This window comes from Pelodiscus sinensis, chromosome 7, assembly GCF_052426305.1.
Source record: "Pelodiscus sinensis isolate ZL-2025 chromosome 7, ASM5242630v1, whole genome shotgun sequence".
NCBI lineage: Eukaryota > Metazoa > Chordata > Testudines > Trionychidae > Pelodiscus > Pelodiscus sinensis.
The window spans coordinates 39,456,904-39,481,393 of NC_143058.1; the positions used below are offsets into that span (position 1 = coordinate 39,456,904).

At 39.5% G+C, this 24,490-nt stretch overlaps 1 protein-coding gene across 1 annotated transcript in view; it reads right to left on the reverse strand.

Annotated features, from left to right (window-relative positions):
* LOC102458957 (sodium channel protein type 2 subunit alpha-like) overlaps nucleotides 1–24,490 on the reverse strand; it is a 164,160-nt gene that overhangs the window by 64,205 nt on the left and 75,465 nt on the right. The window contains exons 12-17 of the mRNA XM_075933532.2: nucleotides 22,936–23,304; nucleotides 20,028–20,160; nucleotides 18,699–18,937; nucleotides 12,963–13,136; nucleotides 11,289–11,645; nucleotides 5,300–5,752 (exon numbers count right to left, since the gene is read on the reverse strand). Coding sequence (XP_075789647.2) covers nucleotides 5,300–5,752; nucleotides 11,289–11,645; nucleotides 12,963–13,136; nucleotides 18,699–18,937; nucleotides 20,028–20,160; nucleotides 22,936–23,304 — 1,725 coding nt within the window. The remainder of the gene's footprint in view (nucleotides 1–5,299; nucleotides 5,753–11,288; nucleotides 11,646–12,962; nucleotides 13,137–18,698; nucleotides 18,938–20,027; nucleotides 20,161–22,935; nucleotides 23,305–24,490) is intronic.

Sequence of the window (24,490 nt, forward strand, 5' to 3'; positions counted from 1 at the left end):
TCCCTGAAGTGTGATACATTAAGTACCAAGACGATGTAACAAGAGAAAGATAATCAAAAAATGTTGGGGTTGCCCCCGACCATGCTGTGATATGAGTCACATGACTCAGCTTACAGAGCAGCTGTGCATGTTTCTCCAGTATTGCAATGGATGGCGGGAAGGAATATATTACAGCTGAGAAGCATGCAGTCAATATTTATTTAAAAAGTAATTATATATGTATGATTTTTTAGGTAACCTGTGTAAGAGTGCTGACCCGTAGCTCTGCCTGGTTAAAAAGCACCAGAGCTGCATTCTTGATTGATCCACGTTCAATCTACTCCTGTGAGAAGTAAGAATGGTAGGAAATGAAGTTCAAAATACAATACCATCATTTTTTGTGTGCTGGAAACAGTTCAAATATGGCTTCCAAAATATTTAAAAATACATTTTTTAGCTATGTTACAAATATTCAAAACATAAAATTTACACATTGAGTGATTAGTGACTTCTGCAGACATATATATACAAAGACATATTTAAAGAAATAATATCGGCAGACTGACACTGATAAATGTACCTTAGACTCAATAGATTTAAAAATTATGACATACCTACGTCTATATTGTTTGCAAACATTTTCAGAACATCAGCAAGTGCTACACACTAGGTCTTTAAAAAATAAATCATTTTATTCTTTCATTTCTCACCATTTTATTCTATTCACTACAATTGTATTTAATACACAGTTTCTGAAAGTGACCACAGAACAGTCACAAGAGACCAAATTCAAAACCTCAGGTATTAATTTTGCCTATTACCATATTTAGTATGCAACTGCATTTTTAAATTATGTAATTGATAGAAAAACATGTAAATACAAAATTTAATTCTATAGTATAACAAATGAAGAAGACAGTTAAAATGAAAGTCTATACCTATCGCTATATCAGTGATCCTCTAATGCATTGTCTCTTTCACAATAAATAGTCTGCTGTTGCAAATCAGATAAAAACAAGGCAAAACCCCTCTTTCATAGGAACCATCCAGTAGCATGGAGCTACCAAAACTCCTCCTATGGAACCTACTCTCTGCCATCCGAGTATGTAGTGTTACAGGAAAAAAGATATGTAGGTTGGACATCTCTGCACTCTGTGTGCCAGATGTGACATAATATTTCCGTAAACTCTGACTAAAAGACAACCTATTTCCTTATTGACTGAAAGCATATTGCGTATAGAAGATATGATTCAGTGAATTTGTGTGTCTCATCGGCCGAGTCAATTATCCGAGTCAATTTCCTCGATCTGACTAAATTAAAAGAAAAGCAGATAATAGCACTTAAGAGTAGCTTACATATGTTTAAACTTGAATATCAGTGGAGAGCAGCTCTGGAATTTGTTACCCAAAATACAAAAGGTGGTTAATTATGACCTGTGCAGTGGCTTAGGAAAACAATTTCCACAGTGCAGTTATCAAATTTAATAAAATGACATCAGCACGATATCATTACACCTGAAAATATCCAACACTCCTTCCAAGAAAACACTAACCAATATCTAACAAAATCCATGTTAATAATATATAATATAGTTTAATTTATGTAGCACCTAAAACTAAAATATTCTAAACACCATAAAAATATAGTATAGTTAAAATATTAACATGTGTTATAACTTTTAAAAATAAAAAAGTCTTTGGTAATTTTCATGCAGGGGTACTGTATCTTGGAGGGTAAAAGCGGAAGGAGCAAAATTATAGGCCCTTTTAATTTTATATGACCATAAATTAAAACACACATTTTCATTTGAGATGTGAAGATGATACACCGGGTGTCATATGCCCCATAAAATATATAGAACAAGTCAAGTTACGGTAATGAACATAATAATATATCATCACTGTGCGCTAAATCACAAGTAAATAATAGAAACATGTACAAAACCTTTCATTGTTTAGTCTTTCAAATTACAGGACTACACCTTGATACAGCAAATGTATTTAAAAAACTTGTTTTAAAAGAGCACAAACTATTTTTACATAAAAAATCATTAGATTAAAATAATCTGTGATCCACAAATACTTGAAGTCAAAGATTTTAGAGTACCATGGTTAAATCTGGACAATTGTGTTCATCAGTTCAGAGCGGGTGCACATGACAGGCAAGAAATTATTTTAATAGTTTTTATTGCTATTTGTCATTCTTACCTAAAATTGTATTGAAGATATTCCAATTATAATATTTGTTTTCTTTCAAATATTTTTTCAGGTATAACACTAGGAACAGAAAAACTGATAATCAAATACTGAAAAAGCAGCTCTAGTTCATTGTAAATCATTGATGCTGTGATTGACTCCAACTGACCTCACAGGTCCGTAGAGCAAAAGTTTTAATAATTTTCAGGTGTTTTAAATACATTAAATTATTTTTTTAAGTGATAACCTTGTTGACTTCATTGGATAATGGGAAGCAACAACACACAAAATTGGTTTCTATTCTAAGGGCTAGAGAAAGAACTTTGTATTTTCTACTCCAGTCCTTACATACTGTGGGAGAAAAGGCTGAAGTACATTATAGTGATGTTAACTATCGTGTATTTGTGTAAACAAGTAACTTGCTTAAAATTTTAGTGATTACACATTTACAAATGGGGCGAGAGGAGGTGGGAGCTTGTGCCAGCTGCCCATGAGCAATGACTTTCACCTACTTCCCGTCCCACGCTGCCTCTGATAAAGAGGCAGCAGTGCATGGGGCAGGCGGCTCCACGGGAGCCAATATGCATGGGGAGCCGGCTTGGAAGCTGCTTCCTATGTGTACCGGCTCCTGCCTGCTCCATTTTCCCCTATGCTGCTACCTGTCTATCAGAGACGGCAGCGAAGGGGGAGCAGGGAGGGTTGGGGTAGGCAACTCCACAAAAGCCAGCATGCACAGATTGGCTCCCACCTCCCCCCCTTGCTGCCTCTGATACAGAGACAGCAAGGAATGGGCACATGTAGTTGTTAGTATTAACTGATAAACCCAGGCTTATCGGTTAATTGTGTAATTGACTATACACTTACATTCCTAGTATGTTACTGCTCATCATAACCAATATTACTTGAAAAAGTCACTGCAGGGAGCGCTGAGGAGCCAATATGCCTGCATCAGGAACTCTGTAATAATTTGTAAGCCCTTAGAGCAGGGCTGCTCAACTTTGGAAGCCCCGGGGGCCACAATAATACTCACAGCACATGCCGAGGGCTGCAACTTAAGTGTGGTTGCATATATATGCAAATAGCTTATTTCATACTGATGGGTATGAACACAAAGATTAAGGCAAGACTACACAACACACAGGCCCTATTTAAGTCAGTTCTGTTGATATTAATAAAAATTTAAAAATATTTACCCGATTTCTACCCAAATGGCAACATTTTTCATGAGCAATGACAGTCCAGAAAATTTAACTCCTAAATGCATCTCAATAGAAGACCATTTTATTGACTATTTTTTTGTTTTGGCTCCCACCCAAGGGCTGCATGTTGAGCCCCATGTAAACCCAAACTGCACTGCAGGCCACAAAGAAACAGGCCACATGTTGAGTAGCTCTACTCTAGAGGATATCACAGTGATAAGGGATAATCAATTTGTATTTGTCAAGAACAAGTCAAGCCACGCCAACCTAATTTCCCTTGCTTTGTCCTAATGTAGACGTAGAATCAGTAGACATACTCTAGCCTTATTTTAACAAAACTATTTGACACAGTTCCTTGTAACAGTCCCATAAACAAATTAGGTAAACAATGTCTAGATGAAATTACTATAAGGTGAGTACAAAAACTAGTTGAAAGACCATTTTCAGAGTGGTTATCAATGTCTCACTGTCGAAATGGGAGGACATATATAACAGAATCATGCAGGGATCAGTCCTGGGTCCAAAAGTATTCAATATTTTTATTAATGACTTGTACAGTAGAGAGGAAGATCTGTGGATGACACCAAGTTGGGAGGATGGCCAGCATTTTTTCAGTGAGGATTAAAAGTCAAAATGACCTTGATAAATTGAAGAACTGGTCTGAAGGCAAGAAGATGAAACTCAAATTTCAAATTATAATATTTAAGAAGGACAAATCAAATGCACAAATGTAACTACATGGCAAAGTGGTAAGTACTGCTAAAAGAGATCGGTGGGGGGAGGGGTTGTAGTGGATAGCAAATTGAATGAACATCAACCATGTGCTACCATGGGAAAAAGAAAAAAGTGTAATTCTGCAGCATGTTGTATACAAGACATAGATGGAATGGTTTTGCTCTACTCAGCACTGAGCTGAAGTACTGTGCCCAGTTTTGTGTGCCTCATTTCAGGAAAAATGTACACAAATTGAAAAGAATCCAGAGAAGAAGAACAAAAATTATTCAAGAATTGGCTTACGAGGAAAGGTTTTTTAAAAAACCTGGGCATAATTAATCTTGAGAAAAGAAAACTGAGGCAGGACCTGGTAACAGTCTTCAACAGGAGGACAACTTCAAAAATGTTTGAAAAGGTCACAGGCCTCCTCAGAAGGGGCGGAACCTTTAAATAGCAGGCGATGAAAGGGCCCACACCTCCCAGGCTTCACGTTAACAGGGGGTGGGACCTGCAAGCCCTTTCAATGCCTGTTATTTAAAAGGGCTTGCTGCTTCCAGCTTCACTGCTAGCAGGTTGCCTGGGAGCTGGGGACACTAAAGCCCTTTCAACTGTTTTCACGCCTTCCCCGTGGCTGTTGCCTAGTGACCATGGAGAAGGCACGAGACCTTTAAACAGAAGCAGTTGAAAGGACTTGCGCATTTCGGCTCTCTGGCAACACATTAGGGGGTAGGGCCAGAAAGTGCTGCATGGGCCAGATAAAAGAGCTAGGCGGGCCAGATCCAACCCACTGACAGACTCTTGTCCACTCCTGGTCTTCAAGCATTTTAAGGGCTGTTAAAAAGAGGAAGATGATCAGCTCCTCTCCATGTCCACTAAATGTAGGATACGAATTAATCATCTTAATCTGTAGCTAGATAACTTTAGGTTAGATATTAGGATAACTTTCCTACTATAAGGATAATTAAATCTTGGAAAAGGTGCAAAGGGAGGTTGTAGAACCACAAATCATTGAATATTTTAAAGAATGGGTTAGGCAAATATCTTTCAGGAATGGTCTAGATATACTTGGTCCTGCTTCCATGCAGGAGAAGGAGTAAGATGAACTTGAGGCATGCAAAAAACAATGTAAGCTATAACATGAAAGAGTAAAATTGATGACAAAATTGAAGGCAACTCATATACTTATTGGTATAAATATTATCAAGTCCTACCTCTTTGCTTTCCTCTAGCTCTGATTCACTGCTAAACTCTTCTGTATTTAAATGTTCAAAATCCGATTCCCCAACAGCAATTGGTACAGTCACAGTAAGGCTTGGGTTGTGTATGAATGATGCAAAATCACGGTTGCCTTTAACACCAATGCTTCCATTCTCATCTTTGCGATTATCCAGAGTTCTGTTCATTTCAGCTACAGTACAGTTGGAAGTGCAGTTGTCTTCCCTGTTGTTTAGCTGACTCACTGATTTTATTTCATCTACATCTTTTAGTCCTCTCATGAAGATTTTTTGGGCACATTCACGTGCTTTTCTTTTCACATAATCTATACCCCTCTGAATCCTTGCCATAGCAATCTGAAGATTGTTTGTTTCATTATCATCATCAGTAGCAGTAAGGTTGTCTGAACTAAATGAGCTCAGCAGCAAGGCCAAAAACAGGTTCAGTACCTAAAAACAAAGAGACACTGCTAGATCTTTCCTCTCTCTTTTTCGTATTAATAAAAATTACTTTTAAGCATACTTCTTTCATATTACTGATAAATATTTTAGGGTGTGCAGTGATTTTCCAATAACAGAACAGTTGTATGTCTAAATTAGGGATGTAAAATCCTGTGTAAAATGTTAATTGGTCCTGTGCACATAAATTAAAAAAGAAAAAAAAACATGATCCTTTTCAACTTACGGCCCTCCATATTAATGTAAATTTTTTTAAATGTTTTTGTGTCCACACACTAATAGTCTTGGTATTTTCTTAATCCTATTATACCATGTGCCTTATGCCACAAAATGCATTAAACTTCATGAAACAAACAAATAAATAAAGACCATTAGAAAATGAAACTGGATAATAATATAGACTGCTGTTCTAAATAAAACAAATGATGTACAAAAGGGCAGGAAATCTGTAATTGCAAGTATTAGTGCTAACTATCACCAGTTCTTTTGATGAAACACAAATGTTTAGAACTATGAAATCTCGAATAGAATTATAGGGAAATTAATTTATATAAATATTAAGTGGAATATTTTGTCTTTTCTTGATTTATTTAATGTAGGAAAACAGTTTAGTTTTGTTTAGCTTTGAGCAATTTTGGCCCAAGAAGGAGAAACAAAAAAAGCACATTAGGCATGCCCATTGATTCATATACAAATATCCAGGAATGTTTATACTACCATTACACCTCTCCAAGACTTTTCATGACATTTAACTGGTAATCTGGCATGCCTGTTGATCTTTTCCCAGACAAAAACTATATTAAACTGGAATTAAAGTGATAGTACATATCTGTAACAATGATAAACACGCATTACAAGCATGCTACAATTACCCCCAAAACCTGTGTTCCAAACTCCAGAGAGTTAAGGTTAAAGCTTAAAGAAATTCATCCAGGTTAATGTATGGAAATGCACAACAACCTTGCCTTTGCCTAAGTAAAATCAAGATGAAGAAACACACACACACACAAACCTTAATCTGATTTTAAAATTCAGTTTCATGTAATCACATGGTTACGACATGGCATCATTAACAGTTTGGAAAAAGACAGAGGCTTATGGGCTTGATCCAAAATCCACTGAAGGCTGCAGTGAGCTATGGATCATGCGTGTAAAGCTACATTTCTCTTTCCTACTAAAAATACATTTGCAAAACCAGAAGCATCTTTCTTTTGATTCTGATGACAGAGAAGTTTTTATCTTCTTTGGGATTTAACAAAGTAATGTGGTAGCTGAACAAGGAAAATAACCTTTTCAATTTCCTTGTTGCAAAAATTGTTATAGTTTATAATCCCATTTTTGTCTGAATAACTGTCCTGCACCTTTAAGCATGGGTGTGTGTATTTGACTGACTGGTCTAATGAAGGAAATAGGACTTTATGGCTGGGGGTGGGGGAAGATGAAAACTGCTGCACAAGGGTCCGCATGGTTGCTGACTCATCTCCGAGTAATGCAGAGTTTAAAACCGGCAGCTCTATGCCTGAAGCCTTCTTTTTACATGGAGCAGGATGAATCAAGGATATACCCTCTCCACCTTTTTAAGTGGTAAAATACCAGGCTTTATCAAGACCTGCTGTGGGCATTATGCTAGCTGTTCCTTTTACAGGAGGGCTGAGAAGGAATTTTTCTCTTACCACCATATTAGCTTGAGTGCAGTTGGGGTTTTTGCTTTGTCCACAGCAGGTTCAACAAGGGCTCTGTTCATGCATGTCATGAAGAGTGGTAGGTCATATATCACTACTCATCATTTAAGTGTAGGATAAATGTCCAGTGCAGGTGCTCCAGAGGAAAAGTATACAGTGACTAGATAAATAGCTTGGAAAAGGACTTAAAGAGGTGTCCATTAAAGGAACAGAGGGCATTTGGGTATTGGTATGGTAGGGAGCCAACCTCCCATTCTTATAGCATTACTTAATCTTCCTATGAGGCGGGTGGATGGTATGGTCCTAGAAATAAATTTGCTAGAGGGACCTGGATGGGGAAAAGATGGGGAGGTGGTAAAAGCCCGCTGGATATTTACAGAATGGACATAGGGTTACTTGCACTGTACCTTTTTATCTGCCAGGTAGTCCCAGACATCTGATTATAACATTGAAGCCTGATTAAACCCATGGCAAAGGGTTCCTGTCCTTTCAGTATAGCTAGACAAAAGCAATTTGCAGCTGCATTACTACATGCAGGCATGTGTGTCTATGCATGTATTCTGTATCCCTAAATTTAAAAAAACCCATCACTTTTTGGAGATCTTTTCATGTCAGCCATCACAATGATAAATTGGAATTGTCTGTAGGCATATTAAATTGAGTTCTATAGTCTGGGGGGGGGGGGGGGGACAGGATGTATTAGGCAGAGGTCACCCTGCTGGAATCCTCATAGTTATACCACTTCCAGAAAGGAACAATGGAGAAATCATCTAGGCCAGTGGTTCCCAACATTTTTTATACTGGGGACTGACATAGTTTTATTTGCATATTTGTTATGTAAACAGTGAATATGCAAGTATGCAAATAAAGTTACCTGTCCGCTCACCCACTTACCCTGTCTTGTCACTGCACATCCCTTTTCCTCCAACCCCAGAATCCTCTAACCCCATCCAGCCAACCCTGGTACTCTATGTCTCTGTATTATTAAACCCACCAAACCCATCATCTGATATCCCCTATATCCCACTAACCCCATTACTTCACAAGTCTCTCTTGCCAAGCTTGTCACCTCAGTGCCCATCGTCTCCTGCTTCCCACCACCCCCTGCTGCCAACTTCCTTTTGTCAACCACCTCTGCCTTGCCTGGAGCCTGTCCTACATCTGTTGTCACTGCCAACCTTGGCAAGCTGTGTCCCAGTGACCCCTGACTTAAACTGACAAACTGTCATTTCCCCAGCTCCTGCTCCACCACTCCCAGTGCTCCCTGATCCTGCCCTCTACCCCTGGTGCCTCTTGCTCTACAAACTCCATGACTGCCCATTGTGCCAAACTCTGATCCTGCCCCACTGACCCTGCAACTGACTCTCCCACAAGTTCTGAGGCCCCCAAACCTACTCAGACATCCTCAGATTTGCTGCCCCCTGAGACAGAAGCATGAGCTGTGCTGCACCTGGCTCCATACCCACTGACCTACTGCAACCCACCCCCTCTTGTCCTTTGACTTCTAGTCCCTGCCCTCCTTTAGCCCCAGCCCTCCTCCCTTAACCCCTAGCCCCAACTCATCTCCTTGCTTCCCAATGCCTAACACCCTTTGACCCCAGCCCTATGCCCCATGCCATTTGACCCTTTAACCTCTGACCTCTATAGCTCATGCCAACACCTTGTTCCCCAGTGACCCCCACGACACACTCACCCAACACCCCTTTGGCCCCACACTCCCTAGAGTGAGGCTGCCCCTTTTAGAGAGCATGGCTGTTACTGCCATGCTGGCAGGGGAGCAGCCATTGGTGGTGCATGTGCCCTCTACTTCCCCAAGCATGTCTTGTGCTTGGGTAGAGATAGGGGGGTGGAGTACGGAGCCCTGGCTGGATTGTCATCTTACCTAGGTGGGAGGCGCCTTCTACCAACACCTTAGCCCTACTGCCTCTGCTCAGCAAAATCAGTCGCCACAGCTGCTGGAGCTGAAGCCGGTTGTTGTGTAGTAGCTCAAGGTTGGCTTCAGCTCCAGCAGCCACCATGACCCCTGCACCAGTCCGTGGACTGGCGGTTGGGAACCACTGCTTTAGGCTGCTCCCTCCATCCATTAAGAGAGGTTGCAAGGAGCAGACAATCAGGGTCATCCAAAAGGAGCTGCAGCAACAGAGTCAGTCAATTGCTATGTGAAGCACAAGAAGAGAATCTGTTTCTGGATGGCCAAAAAAGCAGCAGGACCATGGACAGGTTCAGTGCTGTCAGAGAACGAGTAAGGAAGAGAGAGCTCCTGGCTGGCTGCTGAACAGAACACAAGATAGTTTGCTGGCAAAGAATATTTCAGGTATGACACCTGCTCTTAAGCACCTGGAGCTAATTTTGATGGTTTTGCAATCACATTTTCTTGCCCTTTAAAATGTTCTTTGCACCTATGTATGACTGGCAGAACCTGAACAAGATTTCTCCTAGGACTGATGTTTTGATGGGAAGAAAGGAGTGCAGGTTAAAATGTTACTCCTCTGGCACAATAGACTTTTCTACAAGGGTAAAGCGCATTTATCCAGTGTACAGAACTTTCTCAAGGGTTGGCCCAAGATTATAGCTATTATGATATAAAAGGGACACAAACAACCCTAGCAACAGGAACCAAGGACCATCACATACCCTCTACTTTCTGCTTTAAGCACTAGGCATATTTCATTGACCTTGCCTTCTCTAACAAACACAAAGCAGTGTGTGTGTGTGTGTGTGTGTGTGTGTGTGTGTTTTATATATATATGTGTATATATATATATATATATATATATATATATATATATATATAAATAAAATACACACACACACACACACGGCAAGTAGATTTCAGCCCGACGCCCTGTTTACCAGCAGTGCGCGCATGCGCAATGCGGCTTTTGCGCATGCGCAGTGCAGGGCTGGCAAGCGGCTTTCGCCGCCGTTTGTCAAGCCCTGTGTATATATATGTGTATACACACAGGGTTTGACAAACAGCGGCGGAAGCCGCTCGCCAGCCCCGCGCTGCGCATGTGCAAAAGCCACATTGCGCATGCGCGCACCACTGGTAAATGGGGTGCCGGGCTGAAATCTACTTGCCACGGGCGAGTAGATTCAATAGTCTGTCGAGTGTAGATATAAATATATATCTATATATACATATACACACACACACACACACACACACACACACACACACACACACAGGGCTCGACAATTACTGTAATCTACTCACCGGCATAGCCATGCTGCCCAGTCAGCACATGCGCAGCGTGCTGAACCGCGCAGCTGGCGAGCAGGGCTGGCCGCCACTTGGCGAGCCCTGTGTGTGTATATATATGCTACACTATCTACATATCTAGTGATATATAGTTTTTTGCATGTTATTGTTGTTTTTGGTGTGTGTGTGTGTCCCCAAAACACTAACAACAACCCTTCCACTGAATACTCTTCTCCATTAGGAAGAGGATGAGTGAACTGATATAATAGATCAGGTGTGAGCAAAACACCCTCCACGGGCCAGATCCACCCCACCAAGCCACTGAATCCAGCCTATGGATGCAGCAGGGAGTGTCAGGCAGACTCCCCTACTTGCCCCGCCCCTGCACATTGTTTAGAAAAGTGGCTGCCGGGCCATTTGTGTTCCAAAAACTGTAAGCATGGGGGAGGAAGAAGTCACCCACAAACTACTTCCAAAGTGGCCCGCCTTCAAAAATTATTGTCCACCGCTGCAATAGATGGAAGGAATTCAGGTACTATGGTGATATGCACAGCATAAAAATCAATGTAGAACAGAATAGCTATCAATAAAAAATATACGGTACAGATCCTGTTCCATCCCTTGAAAGGTGTATGTTACATACCACGAGATTTCCAATCACCATGACCATCATGAAAACAATAAGGCACATAGCTTGGCCAGCAACCTCCATACAGTCCCACATAGTCTCTATCCATTCTCCACACAACACTCGGAATACAATCAAGAAAGAGTGGAAGAAGTCATTCATGTGCCAGCGGGGAAGTTCACACTCCTCGGAGATCTTGCAGACACATTCTTTGTAGCTTTTGCCAAACAGCTGCATACCAACCACAGCAAAAATGAAGACAATGATGGCGAGCACCAAGGTCAAATTTCCCAAAGCCCCCACTGAGTTACCAATAATCTTTATCAGCTTATTTAGTGTGGGCCAAGATTTTGCCAACTTGAAAATTCGCAACTGGAAAACAATAAAGAAGCATCATTAGTAGTAATTACAACAAAGCTGTAGAACTATTCTTTAGACAATAGACTGAGTAGTCCCTTAATACACAAAATCTTAATGGTTATCTTTGTGGTTTTCAGTAATTTAATACTGTACCACCTATAAATGATCTTCCAAGTTGATAATTAACTTCCAATTAAGTCTTGTGGAAGTCCACAAAATTCTATAGATTTGCAACTCACCTTTCATCACCTTGTCTGCTGCAGAAGCTAAAGTCATGCATCATTCCACTGCCCAACTTGACATAGCAAATGGAATACCCATTAATATAACTGGCAGGGCTAGTGAATATTGAGCATGATTGGCTATTAGCATCATATAGGATGTTGGTGGAGAGGAAACAGAATATACCACACTAACCGACTAAGGCCTGTTAAGTGATTTGGGGAAATTTTCCCTAAGATAAAAAATGTTGATTAGAGGAATAATCCTCATACAATGTAGAAAAGATCTTCACGGGGTAAGTCTGGAATTAAACGCAACATACAAAACAAACAATATTTGTAGATTTGAGGAAAAACATAAATGAGAGATCTTTGTAACATATACTTCCTAATCCAGCAAAATTTAATAAAAATATTTGATTAAATTCACTTTTATTCTCAACCACAAAAGATCATGTTCATGTTATGTCACACAGAAAAAGGAGCCTCAGTCAATAATGCTTCATTTACTCAACTGCTATTCTAAAAATGAAATATTATTCTCTCAAAATACACAGCTGATAAATCAGTTTTTTAAATATTTAATATTAACTTTTTATAAATTGTAATTATTGGACATAAATACAGTATTTGAAAAGAAGAGTTCTATTCCTTTGATATAACAAAATGACATGAAGATAAGTAAGAAATGTAAATAATTTCTCCCTAATTTCTTACTTATATTTTTGTCCAACATACACTAAATAGTCAAGAACATAGAATACTTATTTTCTAATCTGTGAGCTATAAAGGTAACAGCAGTGAATTGCACAGTTATGAAGTTCTTATATAGTCATGTTAAATGCAAATCACTCTGAAATTACAATTGCCTTCATTTGAATTACTGTTTAACTGTTTCTTAACCATAAAAAAATACATATACTACTTTGGAATAATAAGGTAAACAACTTTTGGTAGACTTGTACCTAGAAAGATGCCTCTTTTTCCACTTCAGAAAAATTACATGTGCAGTGAAAATGCTTCTAAATTATATAGAACAGACAAATACTGAATTGCAAACATAATGTATTAACTGTAACTGTAAATTATTGTTTACTAATATATTTACCAATCTGAATGATCGGAGAACTGATAGTCCATCCACATTTGAAAGAAAAAGCTCCACCAAACTAAGGGTAACAATAATCCCATCAAAAATATTCCAGCCTACTTGGAAATAATAGAAAGGATCCATGGCAATTAATTTGAGAATCATTTCTGCTGTGAAAATTCCAGTAAAAACCTAAACGGAAAATGTAAATTGTTGGTGTTACACAACTGGAGAACAAGTAAAATTAGAAATAAAGAGAAGTGATATATTTTTTATAGTAAGGTGTCAGTAATAAAAAAAAAAATCTCCCAGCAAATACAAGAATATTCTGGAACAAATTAATCCCTGGTGTAATTCCATTAAGATTAATGGAGTTACACACAGGCTGAAGTTAGCCTGCTACAAAAAACAGCACAGATGGAATATTCATTGTTTTCATTACAAAGGTATGCAGGAATTTTAGTAAATCCCTAATTAGTAAAAAGTGGTTGTCCTCATTCTTCATAAAGAAAATCTATACAAATCTATTCAAGAAAGTATTTTTTATTGTTTTAAATAACTAAAGTTGACTCATTCAAACTAGGAAGGTTAAAGACCTTAATAGAAATATTCTTTTGATTATATTCTGGCCCCAGTGAATTCATATTAGTCAGTCATTATATTGATATCTCTCTCTTTAGTAACTATCGACAAATATTAAAAAGTATAATTTTAAAATACTAACTGCAATAGTAAGAATTCGAGATGTATTACTGAGACATAAAATGTTTAATAGGTAATAACTTACATCAGAATCTATAGGAACAACTTAAACCTTCCTCCCCCCCCTTTTTTTGGGGTGGGGGTTGAGTTCACTCCTGGCATTGGATGACAGAGGAACACAAATGGAGAGCGCCTAAAATGAACTGGCAATTATGAGGAGAGGAGAAGTGAAGAAACAGCTGAAGTTGAATGGGCAGGCTCAAAGGCAGTAGAGCCAAACTTTCACCTTTCTTCTTTCAAGCACAGGCTGGAACATTATAAGAACTAGCCATAGGAGGGAGCATGACTCAAATATTGGAGGTAGGTAAGTTTGAAAGTATGTTTGAAAAATTATTCAGTCAAAGCACAAAATGAGAGTTGTGACCAAAATGTGGTTGATACAAATATGTTTGGTTACCCTCCAATTCACTCCAACAATTCTTAATTACTTATTGAAGATGGCATTGCACAGTACCTAATATAGGAATGTTCCACAAAGCCATATCTAACATAATTAGAGTTCTTTGAAATGGCTCTGCATATTCCTGCTAATGGGTACTATGCCTATTTTAGCAAAAGTGTTTTTGCAACTCCTCTTCTCTCCTCAGCATCACAATATACAGAAGGTGAAGCTACAGAAAGGACAGAGTGCTATCCCCAATTCAGTTCCTACCACTGCAAAGCCAGGAACACAATAACAAGGACTCTGACAGAGAGGGGAAGGAGGATGGGAAAAGTGACAATGCAAAGCCCTATTGAAGAACTACAAGTAAGTGACATGCATTCATCTTCAGCTGGCTCTGTATATTCCCCACTTACAGGAAATATTGATAAGCCATGCTGAAACTAACTTGGAAGGGGAACAGAATACACATAGAAGCACTTGCCAAATCTAGCATCTGCTCTAGAATACAAATCCAGAGCAGCATATGATGAAGGTGTATGCTGAAGTTACAGGCACCTGCCTCAGACAAGTGAAGAAAATAACAACAGCTCTAGTAGAATGTAACAGGTGAGAGCCCTTTAACCATTGAATAGATGAAGAACAGATTCTTATTAGAATGTGGCTCCGGGAGAAATGCTAAATTAACAAATTAATGTAAAAATCAAACACCACCTTCAATAAGAACTGACAATCAAAAAAAGTAGTAAAATGTGGATCTGCCATAAGTACACTCTGCTGGCTAAAGTCATTGCAATAAGGAAGGTCTTTTTCACAGATAAATGATGAAATCAAACACTCAGCTAATGGCTAGAATGGAGTTTTTGCCCTAGAGATTCAGGTTTTGATGTTATGACTTTTTAGTTTTTGTAATTTTTTTCACTAATGAAACTCTCCCCTTTAAAAGGACACTGTTCCTGAAATCATGGCTGATACTAATGCTCTGATGCTATGGATTATGCTGCCAAAGGAGGGAATATTTGGATACACTCTAATCCTCCTATAAGATGCTGGCCAACCTTCTTTTGTTATCAGGCAAGCCCTGAACAAAAGGCAACATTTCTTCCCAAAAACGGAATCGATAATATGCCACGACTGCCTTATAACTGACCATCTTGATACAAAGAGATTATGAGAATGGGAAGTGAATCAGCCTTTTCCCTCCTGTATCACTAGGAATTGAGTATGATTGTCTGGATCTTTCCCTATCGCTGGCAGCAGCAACCACCAGCAAACCGGACTGGATTGGAACACACAGATTTGGCCAGCTGTAACATTCCATCCAAGATGGTGAATAATACCCTATTCTTGGCAGTAGCACTGAGAACATCAGATACTGGGTGGAAAGTTTCTTCCATCAGTACTAGGGATGTTAAGTAGCTAAGTTAATTAGCTAATTGAGAAGTTGATGGAAACTCAGTCAATAAGGGGAGGGGGAGCTCGCTATCTGCTTTGCAGCTCTGCAATTTACAGGCAAGTAAGAGCAAGGTGCACAGTCTGCCCATCTCTTACTACATTTAAACAGCAGAGCCACAGTGTGGTTAGCTCCCACAGGCAGTGTGATCCGGGACTAAGAAGTCTGCAGGACTGCTGCAGCTCTGCCTCCCCTGCCTGCCCCTCACCACAGAGCCGGTGCTGGCAGGAATCAGCTTTTAAGCTGCTTCTCTCCCCTTGCTGACTCTGATACAGATGCAGCTGGGGGGAGTAGGGATGGGGAGAAGTGAATAGTTGAGTAGTGACTCGACTCTCCAATAAGCCTAAGCTTATCGGGCAGTCAACTACTTGAGTAGTAGCTTAGGGTATGTCTACACTACAGTGTTATTTCAAAATATCTTATTTCGAAATTGCTTATTTCAACACAGCGCATCTACACACAAAATGCATTTTGAAATAGCATTTTGCTATTTCAAAATAGCGTGTCCACACTGAGCAGACTCTGAATCGCATTTAAGGCTGGCCGGAACCAGTTCCAACAGGGCACCAGGTCAGGACTTACTGTGTGGGACTGCTGCCTGAGGCTATCTGAGGTCTGTGCTTAAAGGAACCCTCCCTTCCCTCCCCGAACAGCCAGTTCTCAGGTTTCCCTGCTTGCTTGTCTATCTCGATGAGGGACAGCAAAACATTTTGTCTCTGTGTGCTCTCATTGCCCTCACTCGGGACACCACAGCACTCTGCAGCATGGAGCCAGAGATGCCCCTGGGCACTCTGGTGCTGCGAGCCTGGATGCACTTTCTGCAGGCTGCCATCTGGGAGGTCCATCGAGGTGCTGTCAGTATCTAGGAGGCCCTGCGTGAGAGCTTCCACCCTGAGGAGCACTAAGAGCCTCCCTGGTCTGCCCCACTGGGAGCTTGTGCCTCATTCCTCCCTCACATCCTACCACGTCTACACAGCACTTATTTTGAAATAGCTATTTCAAATTTGGCATTATTCCTTGTAGAATGAGGTTTACCAAATTTGAAATAAGCGCTCCGCTATTTCAAATTTATTTCGAAATAGTGGTTTGGCTGTGTAGACGCTAGGAAAGTTATTTTGAAATAAGGGCTGTTATTTTGAAACAACTTTGCTGTGTAGACATACCCTTACATCCCTAATCAGTACCACAAAGAGATCCATGTGATCTATCTTATGTGAGCTACCAAATTTTGAAGCTGCACAATAGGGACCATCCCCACAAGTTCATTCAGTGATAGGCCAGGCCCAAAGTCTGTTTCTAAATGCTCCTGTCCAAAGATAGGAACGCTCTTTATCTCTCTCCTCAGACAGAGCCTCAGGAATCACTATCTGTAGTACAAACTGATCCAGACACATCAAATAAAAGGATCTTTGAGTTCTCCTGTAGATAAAGTGTCACCTTTTCAACTAAGTGGGGTACAAATGAAGAGTTCATGAATTAGCTCTTAATAAGGTCATAGACTCGAAATTCTGGTCTCTCCGACAACTGGAAGTTTGTCACATGCCAATAGGGGGCACATCTAACAATGGTTCTAACTTCGCTACAGGACTCTGCATTATTCCCTTCTCTCCCTCTGCTATGGTCTTCATACCCTTGTCAAAGAGAATCTGCTCTCCTGCACCCAAGGTGCATGTACACAAGAATGGATTCTGTGAAAAGTCCCTCAGAGAAAAAGATACTCTTAAAAACAAAAAGTCAAAGAAATCTAATCACTGGAACTCAAGAAAGGAGACCAGCTACAGGTTAAATACTACAATTCTGAAGGAAGTCTAATCTGTTAATAATTTCAAGAGGAATACAGAACCAAGCAACAAATCACTCACAATTATTGGTTCTAATTTGAAGAAATGCTGAATCTACAGCTCCACTTAAATTATGTTGTGGGTGATCAGCATTTCAGAGTATCAAGCCCTATCTTTTAAAATATAGTGGAAGTAATTGTAACAGGCTCAGCCAAAAGGAAATCACAGACTATCTAATACGTATAAGTACAATGCAAGATATTAACCACTGTTTTAGCAATAAAGGATGAAAAAACCTTTTAAAAGAGTAACGGGCAGAAGAAAACTAGAATATTTATGTGCTACAGGGTTTTTTTTTAAAGCATTAAGAAGCATACAATTCACAAATTAAACCTGTAATGGCTGAGTTTTAGCTGAGTGGGTGTAAACATGGAACCCTAACAGTATTATAAAATGCCTATTTTTGACTGTCTCAATTACATCACACTCAGCTGTTACTTTTAGTAGGTCTGTTCAATGAATAAATGATCTCTGGGATGTCTATTTTCTGAATTCCGGACAGACACAATCATAGACAATTTGTGACAACTGTTATCCTTCATTATTTTTCTTTTCCTCAGATGAAATCCTTAACCTCTATTTTAGGCTCAATCTGACTACCTCTGGAAAAGTTGTTACTTTAAATGCAGGACAGATGGCTGTACCCTGTCTACGTTGGATCAGGGGCATTACGTTCATGCTCAGCAGTTCCAGACCTAGAGCCCCAAAAATTCACAATTTACAAATACAGATGTTATTCAAGATTCAAATATTCCAAATTAGAGTATTTGTGTGTGCTCCAAATGGCAATTTGTTTAAGCTATTTTGCTGCCCCAAATTGCTTATCACATTGAGAAAAGATAGAACACAAAAATCAAGAATATATTTTTCCTCTGGTTCCAGCAACAGTCTCTTCTTTTGTGAGGCCTCAAGCTTGCTCAGGGTTCTCTCAAACCTTCCTGCCTGGAGTTTTGCAATATTTTCCCTGCTTTTTTAGGATTCCCTATCTAAAAGAAATCCTGCTTATCTTCTATAATAGAATCACCCAATCCCTCTACTTTTGCCAGTTTAGTAACTCAAAAATCACTAATTAATTTTCAAGAACAAGAACCACTGAAAGTGAAGTTTTTATAAATCTTACTAAACAGCTAACACTTGTAACCTATGCAAACATATGGAAATCATATAGTTTGTCCCCAAAAATGCCTTTTTAGAGCTACTTTTCAGAATGTAACAATCACTTAAAATGTCTTTTGTAGGATAAAATAAATCAGAAATGACTTCTACTTTTAATTAAAGTTATATTCACATATCACAATTCATTTTGACAGACTTACCAAGTTTCCTACAGAAAGTACATGATGGAAGCCTTCAGTCATTGGATAATATTCCATGGCCATAAAGAGTGTGTTTAAAACAATGCAGATGGTAATAGCGAGATCAACAAATGGATCCATCACAATCAAACTAACAATATGTTTTACTTTTAACCAAGGGGCGCAACAGTCCCAGATCAAGAAAGTGTTGGCAAATTTATACCAGCATGGTGGGCATTTTTGCCTGGATTCTTCAAGTTCTACAGGAAAAGAAACATGTAAAAACAAAGTTAAGAGGAATAGCTGCCGATTATACTTTTTATATCTCAATTTAAGGTTTAAAAGTGGGGAAAATGTCAATGAAAACTATGGGTTGAAATTTACAAACTAAATTCACATTTTTAAGCCTTGCATATGTTGAGGCTTACCTTTTAGGGCTTGGCATGAGATGTGTGAATGAGGAATTGTGTCATTCTAATCAGTAAATGAAAATATTAGAATCAGGAAAATAATAGTACAAGTAGCAATATTGTATGTTGAGGATGCTGCAATGCTCAAAACAAGAATACAGTGATAAGTTCAAGAGGTAGGTTGGAGAAACCTTGCTAGGTTTTGAGTATGGTATTAATGTTGGAAAAGGAAAAAACAAGGAATCTGGAGAAAACCATCTTAAATTAATCTTCATTGAAGAAACTTCTGTTTTCTTTTGAGCTTCCCATTTTTGTTTTCCTTATTTTACTTCAATTTCAAATGTTCTTTCATTCTTAGACTAAAATATTTCAAAACCAGCCTCCAATACTGCAATCCATTCAGAAACCTTAAATTACCTACTTGGGGGCGGGGGGAAGGGGAATCAAAATAGGAAGTAGGGCTGGATTAACTTCACTGAATTTTGTAAGCCTTTACATTATTTTGGGGACTTGCAAAGCTAGTTTAATTTAACTAACATCTTAGTCCTATTGCTTTAATCCATTTTTAAAAAATTTTCAAGAATATATTTAATTAGTAGAAACAAAACTTTTCTAATTAACAGGAATGTTGTGCTAAATATTAGGAGCAGACACTATACCACGCCAATAACTAGGCTAAAAGAAGTAGGTGATCAGTATAAAGAAGATATGCTTTAATCTATTTCCAATATTTTTCTTCACCTCTGTATCATTTTCCCTGTATCCACTTTTCACTACCTTCATTTCTTTTCAAATTGGATATTTCTTCTCTGCCCACCCTCTTTTTACAGTCTTCCCAATGATAACCATAAACATAGCACCTTTCAGATGAGTCTGAAATTAAGCAAAGTAAATTCAGCCATTTGTGGTTTTATTTATGGGTTTTCTTTTTAAAACAAACCTTCCATTGTGTTTGTGATTATGCTGGCTATACTCATTGCTCTTTGCCTTAGAGTTGGATCTTCCAGCAAATCCATTGATATTTTATAAGAACTTGACCTCCTCTTCTTTATTTCTGTTCCTGTCGGGGAGCTCTGCAAATTATAGATGAATTTAATTAACTTTAGAAATGATATAAACAGATCTCCAAGACATTTTTATAACAAATTTGAGCTCCAAGGAATTCATGCTACATGCACCTTCATATCTATGCAATGTATTAGGGCAGACTTTTATTTGTAATATGAATCTATCATATTAAAAAATATTTTTCAATTATTCTAAAGTATATTTCTGGACACTACTAATACTGTGAACTTATATAGCACTTCACATTTTTAAAGTGCTACACAATCATTAATTAATTCTGAAATCATAGAATACTAGGACTGGAAGGGACCTCTAGAGGTCATCGAGTCCAGTCCCCTGTCCTCATGGCACTGTGGATCAGCATTGTGAATCCCAGCTGGCAGTTGGGAAAATTGTAACAGAAAGAAGTTAAGCAATGTGATTAAGGTAACATAGCAAGTCAATGGCAAAGCTAGAAACAGAAGACCTGTAGGGTTCTGGCTCCTAGTTCCAGGCTTAGTGCACTAGGTTAAACTGTAACACTTTACTCTACATTTCCCAAGTGGCTCAAAATGCAAGAAACTAAAACCTCATGTAAGCTAACTTTAAGACAATAATTATTTTCCTTGCAACGAAAATTTGTAAAAAAGTTTTTCTGTCTGGGTATGTCTACACTTGCACCCTCTTTCGAGAGAGGGATGCAAATGAAGACATTTGAAATTGCAAATGAAGCCGGGATTTAAATATCACGTTATGACGCTATTTCAAAATAACAGATGCTGTTAAGACGTGGATATTTCGAGAGAAAACCCTTCTCTCTAAATAACTGGTATACCTCAAAATAACTGTGCCTTAACAGTGTCTGTTATTTCAAAATAGCACTATTTCGAAATAGCACCATAATACAAATATGCAAATGAAGCATGGGATATTTAAACATACCCTCAGTGTTATTGCACTCATGACTCGGGCTCTGTCAGCGGTCGCGGAAGTCATAGATTCCATGATTTTCTGTGACCTCCATGACTTGTGCAGTAGTCAGTGTGATTGAACCCAGCGCCACCTGAGCAACAGGCCCTAGGAGCTAGTTGTCAGGCAGCCCCAGAGGTAGCCACGCTGGCTGCTGCTGAAGTGGCTCCACAGCTAGTTGCACCAGGTAGTCCCAGGTTCAGCTGCACAGGTCACTACTCAGGCAACTGGCCCTAGAGACTGCCAGGCCAGCAGCCAGTGGAGCTGGCCCTGGAGACTGCTTGAGAAGTGGTCCTGGGGGCAGTAGGAACAGTGATGGGTGGCTGGGTGTTCCAGACAGTGTCCTGAGCAGCTGCTGCTTAGTGATCCTTGGCATCTGGTGTTACTGGGCTCAGTGGCCCCCAGCAGCTGGTGCCATTGGGCTTTGGACTCCCTCAGAGCAGCACCCACCAAGCACTGACCCTCCCCCCTGCAGCTAAGATTTTATCAGGGGTAAACTGTATAGTACAAGTCATGGACAGGTCATGGGGCCTGTGAATTTTTATTTATTGCCTGTGACCTGTCCATGACTTTTCCTAAAAACACATAACTAAACAGTAGTCTTACTCGTGACTGATTCTTCTTATGAGATACTCATGGTGAAGGATATCTATCTACTTTTTATTAGCTCAGATTCAATTACCAATAAAAGTCTGACTTAACTGAGCCCAGGCATTCCAATTTATTTTTTAAGTAAGGAAGGGTACAGAGGACAAATATTGACATTAACAGACTGAAGGTGTAGCTGTACTTGCAGTCACACCTTAACTATACATATAATGAGATATTCTGTGTGTGTGTGTATGTGTGTGTGTGTGTGCAATATGTTTACAATTTTCTTCAGTAAATAAAGGCTGGCAGAGTACAGGCAGTCCCCGGGTTACGTACAAGATAGGGACTGTAGGCTTGGTCTTAAGTTGAATTTGTATGTAAGTCGGAACTGGTACATATTGTAGGGGAAACTCTAGCCAAACATTTCTCCAGAGCTCAGTTGTATTCTCCCACACCTCACTTCCCTCAGTTCTTTATTCTCAAGCTGAGGTGTCTGCTGAGAAAAGCTGCTCCGCGTTTCCCTGGTCTGCTGGAGGGCGGGGGGCGTTAGCTTTGCGTCTCCCTGGTCTGCTGGGGGGAAGCCGCTAGTGCGGGGTTGCCTCACCCCGTTTGTAAGTAGGGATCCAATGTAAGTCGGATCCATGTAACCCGGGGACTGCCTGTAGACGCACACTATGTTATTTCAGAATAATGTCAGTGCTGTGTAGACATAGCCTATGTGTCTTAGCCCACAGACATGGTAAAGAAAAGGTAAGTCAGAGGCTTGCAAGATGTTCGTCAGGAAACAGAGGCAGATGGAGTTTAAGAGTGAAGAAAATAACTGGACAGAATAGGAAGAAGGGAAGCAAGGGACACACTAAATGTCCAGGAAGTTATATGTCTAAATTTTGGGTCCTGAAACAGAACTAAAAATAGCACATTCTTCATGCTACTTTGTATTCAATTCTGCGTACATCGTTACTGCATACATAAACACTAAATGTTCACATTTTGCACTTTTAGTACATTTGTTATTTCAGCCTATTGGTTCAAAGTGTGTTTGCAAGTACATATAGTAAGTTCCAGATGAATAAATAAAATAATTTTAGGCCTATTTTATTATAATGAAAGTTATTTCAAGATGCATGAACGTTCACAGTTTGGCAGCCAGGGATCATTCCCAAAGGATTCCATTCTGTAGAAACACAGGCTGGTGCAATAGCAAAACACCATCATGCCTGAACTGTTTAAAACTTCCTTACATTGTCATCGGTAGTTGCTTTATCTATGATCACCTCTGGCAGAAGCTGTCCAGTAGGCGACAAGAGTGATGTATGTCCACCAACCAAGGAAACCACTCCATTGCAATCCACAGTACTGTGCATCTTCCCATTCATTGGAAGTCTCCTAGATGACCTGCTGCCCTGACTAATGTTACTATTGTGCCGTTCATGTCTGCGTGGCACAAAAAGAGAACCCCTTCTGCTATCATTATCTTCTAAAGTGCTATGTTCGTCATCAGCAAAGTCATTTTCTGATCCTACATCCTTTATACGACCCCTGAAGCTGAAAAGACTCGTTCTACTGTTGCGCCTTGGGGAAAACAGGGCATCACGAATGCTCAACAAAGACTGTAGGAAAACAAAATTAAACATATTATTTCAAAACTTTAAATATATAAAAACACATGTTAAGATAAAACCAGTTAATATGACCTCAAAAGTCTTCTCAGACAAGTTTTTTTTTTTAAAAAAAAGCCCAACATTTAATGGGAGTTTGAAATAAAACAGAGAAAGAGTGCAAACCAGGGATGTAAAAGGTTAACTGGTTATCCAGTAAGCATTAGCCTTACCAGCATACTTACCCAGTAACTGGTTAGCTAGAAGCTAGGCACAGCCAGGACAGCTCCCCACCCATGGCCCGGAGGACCTGGCCAGAGCATCTCTCTACCTACAGCAGGGTGTGGTGCCTGGCTGGGTTGGAGCAGCCCTGCCCATAAAGGGCTGGGCTGCAGGAGGACAGGACCTTGGCTGTATGGGCCCCTGTGTGGAGATGGGGTTCACCTATTGAGGAAGGGGAAGAATAGTATCTCTGGATGCAAACTGGTTAACCTAGTAAAGAGGGATTTAAACTATGTTTATCAGGGGATGGATACAAAAGCCCACAGGCAAATTCAAGACATGGAGACCTGAAAGGGTTAGAATCTGGTGGGTGGGAGAGCATGGATCATTATAGCAGGGACATGTGAGAGAGAACATAGTGGGAAAATTACATCAGTATCTTAAGCTTCAGAGGGCTAGTCGAGTTAGTCTGTAAAATGAAAAACTTAAAAAACATCAAATAGTCTAGTAGCACCTTAAAGACTAACAAAACATGTAGATGGTATCATGAGCTTTTGTGGGCACTACACACTTCTTCAGGTGACAGAAGTATTAGAAGTCCAGATCCAAGAATAAATAAGGGAATGGGAGAGGAGGGAAGGAGGAAAAAAAAGAAAAAAAAAAGAGAGACTGTCTTTATACTAATGCAAGCAGTATGGGGAACAAACAGGAAGAACTAGAAATACAAATGAATAAACACAACTATGACATAGCTGGTGTCCCAAAGACTTCGTGGGATAGTATACATGACTGGGTTAAAGGTACTGAAAGGTTGCTCAGGAAGGGCAGGTAAGGGAAAAAAAGAGAAAAGGTATTGCTTTGTCAAAGGTGTATACACTTAGACTGAGGTTGAGAAAGAAATAGGAGACAGATGTCATGGTAGGGATCTAATATAGACAACCTAACCAGAAAGAAGAAGTTAATTATGTTTTTTATA